This window comes from Azolla caroliniana, unplaced genomic scaffold (assembly GCF_043228905.1).
Source record: "Azolla caroliniana isolate FFs.n. ecotype wild unplaced genomic scaffold, voAzoCaro1.0.p SCAF_3, whole genome shotgun sequence".
Classification (NCBI taxonomy): domain Eukaryota; kingdom Viridiplantae; phylum Streptophyta; class Polypodiopsida; order Salviniales; family Salviniaceae; genus Azolla; species Azolla caroliniana.
In genome coordinates this window covers 13,791,414-13,799,831 of record NW_028230438.1, presented here as the reverse complement: position 1 = coordinate 13,799,831, position 8,418 = coordinate 13,791,414, and the positions used below count along the sequence as shown (strand labels likewise).

The 8,418-nt window shown below is 41.7% G+C and overlaps 1 protein-coding gene across 2 annotated transcripts; it reads right to left on the bottom strand.

Annotated features, from left to right (window-relative positions):
- Positions 1-4,063: 4,063 nt before the first annotated feature.
- On the bottom strand, positions 4,064-8,169 carry LOC147866267 (protein IQ-DOMAIN 18-like). 2 transcript variants are annotated; one of them, XM_087316636.1, is made up of 5 exons: positions 7,801-8,169; positions 6,935-7,270; positions 6,290-6,517; positions 5,925-6,164; positions 4,064-5,387 (listed from the first exon to the last, which is right to left on the bottom strand). In XM_087316636.1, exons 1-5 carry the CDS (start codon positions 7,885-7,887, stop codon positions 4,404-4,406), a joined length of 1,875 nt encoding a protein of 624 aa, XP_087172762.1. In that variant the 5' UTR covers positions 7,888-8,169; the 3' UTR covers positions 4,064-4,403. The 2 variants fall into 2 exon arrangements, with proteins under 2 accessions (XP_087172762.1, XP_087172763.1); XM_087316637.1 differs by having other exon boundaries at positions 4,064-5,384.
- Between the last annotated feature and the right edge of the window lie 249 nt (positions 8,170-8,418).

Sequence of the window (8,418 nt, the reverse complement as noted above, 5' to 3'; positions counted from 1 at the left end):
GAGAGAGTTGCAGATTTCCTTGATCTTGGAGGTGTAGTCAGCCACCGACATGTCTCTTTGTCGGACGTTGCTCAGCTCCTGTCTGAGCTGAACCTTTCTGGTTGTGGTGCTCGTGGCGAAAATCTTCTTTAGATTTCCCCAAGCATCATTCGGCATCCTAACATCCCGATTGTAGCTCAAAAGCTAATCGCTCACACATGATGCAAAGCATAGAGAACTCTGCTTGCCGCCTGTTCCCAGGACGGGAAATCTCTGTGGGTCGATTCGGGTGCTGCATCATTATCTCCTTCGACATAACTCTAGTGACCGTGCTTGAGCAGGTACTGGTGCATCTTGTATGACCAAGATTTTCGGTCGGAAGTGAGCTCCCCATTCCTTTGTCCATGTTCCTGTCTTCTCTTTTCCGAAAAACGAGAAATTTGACTTTATCTTGTATGCTTCCTTTTCTGTCAGTGGCAAAGGAGTCTCAACCCTCGCACTCTGATACCATGAAAAAGAATACGTGTGCGATAGACATTAAGTACACAGTTGGTTTCGGAAACTCGACAGTTAGGTAAACACAGATAATGGTGTTAGAGAGTGAGACAGAGAGAGCAGACAACAACTTCTATTTCAAATAATGAACACTCTGTGTATACATTGTGCTCAGTGAGCACTTTTTATACAAGCCCCTGACGAGTGGGCTGACACAAGTACCGTCACTACTTCAATGCTCATAAATGAGCCTGACACTAAATCTATCTACGATATTCCTTTTTACTATAATAGGAATATAGACCCTCAACGGCCTTCCGGAATCCTTTCTACTTAGCTCATGGCCCTCGGCCCTCGGTTCTCAATTCTCGACCCTCGGCTTCTTTAGCCGATTTGGCCCATGTTGAGTTTGTCGACGACCCTACAGGAACCAGGTTCTGTTGCTCCTTGTTTTACTTGTTCAATGTGTATTCCTCGTCCATTAGACTCTTAGAAGAAGGGCGTCCTTGTTCGGCTCAAGGTTGTGGCCTTGATAGAATTGATTTCGTGGAAATAGTTTGTACACACTCTGATAGAGTGAGGTTTGTTGTTAGAGTTTGCGAACTCTTGTGAGCTTGTCTCCAACCCGACCATTGTAATTCTAAATGTGTACTCATCTTGGAGTTAGGGCAAAGCCCACTCATGTATTAATAGGGGGAACTTCCTCCTTGCACAAATGATGTAGAATAATACAATGTCTCTTTAGCCTAACTACCCGTGTAATTGTCTCTCTATTTCCCTGTGAATACTCTCTGTGTAAATTGTATTCTAGATACACACATTCTCATGCTTATTCTATGCTTATTCCTCAACAAGATCCATACACATATTCTGCATAACCTTACACAGTTGACAACAGTCGACCAACCAGCTATACAACAATAGTCGACAAGACACCCTATTTGCCGCATCCAAAGCAATTACCTACAAATGTCTTCCGCTTCAAATTAAAATAAGTTATTTCATGCAATGCCATCGTGGTCTCTTACAACTTGTATCCCATCACATGCAACATCTTCACTTCTTTAATAATTTTGAAGGTGAAGATACCTACACTTCACCCATTCAACTCATTTTCTTTGGTAGAAAAGGCCACAAAAATTTGTGTTTAAATGTCACCCAAACTTACCACTTGTATCATCAAATCTCAATAGTCCACTATGAAGGACCATTGCATTACATGCATGTGTGTGTGTGTATGTCTCTCTCTCTCTCTCTCTCTCTCTCTCTCTCTCTCTCTCTCTCTCTCTTTTCAATACACACACAAGCATTGTACACATGCATAATCTATTCACTATGTGTATGACTACATAACTAGTGTCACGGAACACGGGTATGAATTGAAAAATATCAGATAGTTGCTTAAAAAATATCACATTGATTATCATGATGCCTAGTTCCTTAATTATTTACATGGTTTACTCCCATATTACAAACCATTCGTCAACCACATCAATGTTCCAATCAGAAACACTACTTGTATCTTCTTGGTTCTCAAATCTTTTATGGACTACTTGGGTTTAAAGAACCCCAATGGGTTGACAAGGGGCTTAGGATTGGTGGACATACCAAGTTCACTCCTAATCGAGGGGATATGTTTGATGGGGCTAATAAATTAGCGATTGTTACTCAAAAACAAAGTGATTTCTTAGCTACCTATTGGAAATCAATAACTCATATATATATATATATATATATATATATATATAAGAGTAAGCAATTCAATTATGTATTCAATTGCCAACAACAATATAAAAAAATGTAGGCATGACCAATTAGGGCAACAACGGCAAGGGATGTGGTAGATATAATGGTGATTATGAACTACGACCTTAAAGGATTGATAAGAAGAGTTATGATAGCAATTCTCGACTTTGTCATGTCCTTTCTTTGTCTCTCAATGTGCCCTCTTTATCTCTATAAGAAGAGATGTGTCATGAAGAAGATGATGATAAATATTCTAGGTATAGTGTGTGCTAAAGGTTGTACTCCCAACCATAGGATATCTCTATCCCGATAGGCAAGGAATTTCTCAAATACAAGTTGGAGACCATCCTTTACTTAAATCTAATTTGGCCACAAGCATCATTCCTCTTACCTTAGAAAAGGATGTTCTTTGAGGAGTCTTTCTAGGACTTGGACTCCACTTTTTTACTCACATATTAGGAAAGATATGAGGTATATTGTAGGGCCCATGCATAAGGTCTATTATGAATGTTCCCCCTTGCCCAAACAACACTTCATTTGTTTGTCCACGCCCACCCCTATGGACATCTTAGAAGGGCGACATGAAACTTTTGGTTGTCACACTATCCTAGTGACATTTTTTCATAAAACAACATGATATTTACATTCGTTCTACAAATTTGACGTATATGAATGAATGATATTGACAAAATGTACAGTGAACGAAGATATATTTGGGTGAAGGGTGCACATTAAACTAAGGTAGGTAAATCTTCTGCCTTATATTTTAATGTTTAAAAAATCACCTTTGTCAGGTTGGGGTCACATGAAAATATGATGAAACAAAAATGCCAAACAACCTTGTTGTGATGTGTTCAACAACAATTGGGTGGGAATTCATATGTAGCAACTATGAAGGTGAAACTAATTTTATTGGCATATAAATGTTGAAAACATACATGATGGTTAAAGAAAGAGTATTGTAACTTGCACATTGTTGTAAACATATCTCGAGTATGGAAGGTAAAGTTTTAAATTTTATCTCGAAAAGATTTTATTACAAACTTCACTATAGGCAAAGGCTTGGACAAGAACAATAGTTGCCCATTGGATTTTTCTTAGCCTTCTTATGAGACAAAATTGTGAAAATCAACTTATCAAGAAATATCAGACTATCATCGTGATGTAAAAGATGGAAATAAGGTTAATAATGAGCTAGTGAAAGGGAGATTTACTCATGCTCTTGATGGGTCATGAGTACACATTAAGATGGCAAAGATATTCATTCCCTTCAATCACACAACAAAATAGGCAAACGTATTTATTCCTAAATTGCTGAACAAGGGTTTACTTTTAAAATACGATGGATCAAAAGGCTCCCTTCAATAAATTCTTACTGTGATAGATGAAGAGACCATGTACCAAAAGGGTGAGTAACACACTCATTGAAATTGTGAAAAAATAAGTTCTAACAAAACATTATAACATCATAACATAACATATTATTAGCAGGGAGGTAGTGATGAAATACATGGAGTCACCAAGTTGAGATACTAAGGTGGTGGTGATAGGCAACAGAGTCGTTCCATCGAAACATTTTCAACATTTGAACATGGGGGACATCTGAAGACATATTCTAGAGTTCTCATCATATACTAGATGAAACCAGGTTACAAAAACGTAATCCCATTCTTTGAAATTATGAGTCAGTAATGGTAGTGAGAAGCCGTAGCACGTGGCTAGAGGTTTCAGGCATAAATTTTGTCTTTTTATCTAGTTCCATGAAGGCGAACATTTTGTACGTTGTGAGGAGAAATGTCAGCATATTAAATTAACTGTGCGAGAACAAGGGCCAAGGGCCAAGGGACGAAGGTAATGAGTATATGAAGAGAAAAGACATCACATATTGGGTGAACCAAAAAGTACACACACACTCATGACATAAGTAGACTGAAAAGACCAATGATAAAAATGTGAATGTTAGGCTAAAAGAAATTGTTGGTTGGTTGGTTGTTGCTGAGGTTTTTTTGAACTCAAGCACGGACGGATTCCTTCCCTTCCATCCCCTATCACACACACCTTTGGCTCGCAGAAGATACCAAAATGTTTTGAGCAAGGACAAATCAACATAAATGAAGGCCGCCGGGCAAACGAACCCTTTCCTTTCCTCTATCTATATACATATACAAAACATAAAATGCGGCTCATTTGAATGCACGACGGAATTCCAAATTGTTCACAGACGCGGTGTCACTATCCCGGAGTGAAAGAGATGATCGGTCGAGGCGAAGAGGTGGATGCTGGTGATTCAAATTGAACCCTTTGATGGATGCGGATCGCACCTGTGATGACGACCTCTGCATCCGTGCTGCCGCTGCAGCCGCAGCCGCAGCACGCCCATCATACAATGATGACACCCGCTTCTTGTTGCTGTTACTACTGTTGTTGGCAGAGTAGTTGTTGTTGCTGTTGCTGCTGGGATCCGGGCGTTGCTTCGGGGCGCTATGTGACCTCACCTTCGCCTGTACCGACTGTGTCATGGCCATGTAATTCGGATAAACGCCCAGGTCTTCCGAATACTTGTCGTCATAGATGTCGGCCAATGTCGCAGCCTGCAGAGATAGCGGGCTCTCGGTTTCCAGACCACCACCATCCCCAGTCGCTATCACCATTCCGTTAGGTGCAGCGTCAGAAACCGGGCTTGGTATCAACAGCTGCCGATTGGTAGGGCTGAATGTATGCTGTGGCAGTGGCAGTGGCAGTGGCAGTGGCAGTGTGGTGGCCGACATGTTTGGCCGCCCAGCAGCGAAGGGGCTGGACACAGCAGTGTAATGGGGCGTGGACGCCATACTGGGCTCCAGAGAGCCTGTTGTGTCGGAGAAGGATCCATTTCGCCGTTTCTGGCGCGTGGCTGCGGACGCGGACGCGGACGTGAGGGGGCGAGCGGTGTCCATCTCAACTATTTTGGCCGGCCACAGTTCGTCGTGTTCGTGACTGTGCTCATGTTGGTGCTCATCATGATTGCGTTCCCGTTCGGCGGAGTCTAGATCAAAGAATGGGCTCTCCCATGGGCGGGCGGCCATCCAACGGTCGAGCCATGTCCATCCCCAGTGTTGCTTGTCCGGCTCGCAGTCGATGACCATGGACTTCGGTTTTGTAGATGATCCGTTAGTACTAACGTGCACCTGCTGCAGTTACACGACCCCCCCCCCCCCCCCCAATCCCGTCAAAATCGAACGGCACACACAACCCTTCCGTTACGAAAGACGAACCGAAGCAAATACAAATACATACATATTACTATTATTATTATTATTCAGGGAAAAAAAATAAAGAGTTTGTGTAACCGAACCAGTCTGGCCCCTCCCAAAAAAGAAAAAAAAAAGTCCTCGCTTTTTTTTAACCTCCTCGCAAAAGAAAATATTACTTTTTTCATAATGATGGAAAAGGCAATAATAAAGAAGAAGAAGAAGCAGAAATTCGTATATCTTATTGTTTTTCTTTTATGCTTGGTTACTTTGGTTGCTTTATCCCGTTTGACAGTAAAAAATAAAAGAGACATTGGTCTTCCAAATCTCGTTTGAAAAGCAATCAGAAAATAGAGAGAGTGTACCGTGAATTCAGTTACATTCCCATTTCTACTGGTCTTATAAGCGGAAGCAGGAAAAAAATCAACTCGTTTCTACTGGTCTGTAAAAAGGACAACTCATACGCACCCATTTTACCTGGTCTCCTAGAAGAGTGTTGTTAGCCATTGTGGAGTTCCTCTCTCGTTTGCTCCTGTGTACCCCTACACTACCACCATTGCTGTTGTTGCTATTGCTACTACTATTATTATTACTGTTATGATGATGGTGACGATGATGAATAGCAGCATTATTGTTATGATTATGACGATGGGTACTGCTGCCTGTAGATTTCGCCACTGTGTCTAGGTCTGCATCTGAGTTAGCATTCCAACGGTCCTGACGCAGCCAACCAAAACATTCCAAAATTAAAACTAAAATCAAAATGAATCGTATTGCTCTGAAAGGGGTCCTACTTTTCATTTTCCAATTGCTTGAAATAATGGGAACAGTGGTTAAATTACCATGGATCGTCGAGGCCGGCCATCCTGTTGTCGTCTATAACAAAGTTGTCTTTGGACGGCTTGACCTTCATCAGAGAGACGGACACGACGAGCTCTGACACGTGCCTGCACACGCACCAACGCCTGCATGCAACGCAGTGTTATGGCTGCCTGCTTCCGCACAATGTGACCACGCACCAATGCTTGAAGCTTCACCAGACCCTTCAGAGCTCGCAATGCTCGGCGTGCCTGTGTTCAAGCAAGCAAGCAAGCAAGCATGTATAAAGAGTACTTAAGACATGGATTTTTGTTCACGTTATGACTGTATAAATTTTGAGATTTGTTCACGTTTTACTTGAAAACAAAACACCATCCCCCGTGTTTCCCTTTCCCTTTTATTTCCACAGAATGCCCCCACATTCTGCCTCTTCTCCAGGAAAAGGAACGACTAAATGTTGTGGGCATTTTTGAGAAATAAAAAAGGGTTTTTAGAAAAGTCCTTTAACTTTACTTATTTTTATTTTTTTCATCACGTGATGGTGACTGGCGATCGATCGGCAGTAACAATTGAGACTGATATATATGTATACAGTATATGTATGGGAACTTCCTCCTGGATCCATTATGTATATGCAAATTGAATGACGTAAAATTTCTTCTTTTTACCAAGTGGCCGCGGAAGGCTGTCTGGATAGTGATGGCAGCCCATTCCTCCCGACTTGTGACCGGGGCACCGTTGAGAAGGGACCGGCTGTTGGAGGTCAGACGGACGACGGCGGCTGCAGCTTCCGCGGCGGCCACCGCAGCTTCAGCTGCCGCCTCAGCGGTGGCCACCGCCATCTCCATCGCCTGCTTATTCTGCTCTTCCTCCTCTCCCTTTTCAGGGCGGCGCAGGATGTCTGTGCTCGGTGATACTTTACAGGCACGTGCCGGTTCGCTCCTGTCATCACTACTGCGCGCCAATCTGGATCGCCCAAAGCTCCATCTTCGCTTCTCCTTTTTCTGCGCTCACCAAATAACAAAAAAAGGGGGATTTTTTTAATATCATACTACGAAAGTTTCTCTGAGCTTCTATCAATCTTCACAACAGCAGTGGACTTTTTGCGTTACATGTATGTATAAATGTAGTAAATCTATCTGCAAGCAATAATGGAAGCATTGGATTGAATTGAATATAAATCAAATTGACAGCTCATGCCAATGCACTTTGCAACTCATGTTTTTTTATATTCACAGTAACAGCCCTAAATACTAAGACAGTTGAAGACACAGATACTGGGATAGGGACAGACACAGACATGGAGATAGAGACAGAAACAGACACACACACACACACACACACACACACATAGAGAGAGAAAGAGAGAGAACAGCAAACGATGATTGATCACCTCATCTTACATCTCCTCAACAGAATTCTAACATAAACTACTACAATCGTGAACAAGAAATTTATTCATTTCTTGTTCACGATTAAAATGAAAAACCATGATTTCTGTGTCTGTTTTGTAGAGATGGATGGATTTACATGCCTGTTCATTGGGCTTGGTAATATGGTCTTTGTTTGTGGATTTTCTTCTTCCTTCTAGGAGGTTCCGCAGCCATCGTCCTGGCTTCATTTTCTAGAAGAAGAAATAATATAATATAATAAATCTGCACAGAGAATAGGGGATCCAAGATTGAAGCACCATATAATAATAAGCAGACTTGATAAATATGTATGTGTGTGATTATCTACACACTTGTGTATATACTTAATGAGGATGTGGATTGATAAGAAGCGATCATAGATCTAAGCAGACGCAGACGCAGACGCAGACGCAGACGCAGACGCAGAAACAGTAGTAGAAAGAAAGAGAACTGGAGAAAGGATGTGATACAAAGAGGACGAAGGTTAGAAGGGGGGGAGGGGAGGGCGGAAAGAGAGAGAGAGAGAGAGAGAGAGTAGATATAATTCTGCTGTCTGTCTCTTATTTTTAGTTTCTCCTTCTGATGTATGTATGTATTGATAGAAAATTACGAACAGAAATTTACATAAAGTGCGTCTGGCTTATTTATTTATTTATTTTTGCTGGAGGCTTTTATTTAATATTGACTGTTAAAAGGGATTGGGCACCGTGGTTTTGTGAATCTCTGAAAACTCAAGAAAT

Bases quoted from the DNA above. Each gene is read 5' to 3' on its own strand.
- LOC147866267 (XM_087316636.1), bottom strand. From the start codon at position 7,887: ATGAAGCCAGGACGATGGCTGCGGAACCTCCTAGAAGGAAGAAGAAAA. The intron at 7,271-7,800 runs GCATGTAAATCC...TGGTGAGCGCAG, and splicing joins TTACCAAGCCCAATGAACAG to AAAAAGGAGAAGCGAAGATG. The intron at 6,165-6,289 runs GTAATTTAACCA...TGGCTGCGTCAG, and splicing joins GCCGGCCTCGACGATCCATG to GACCGTTGGAATGCTAACTC.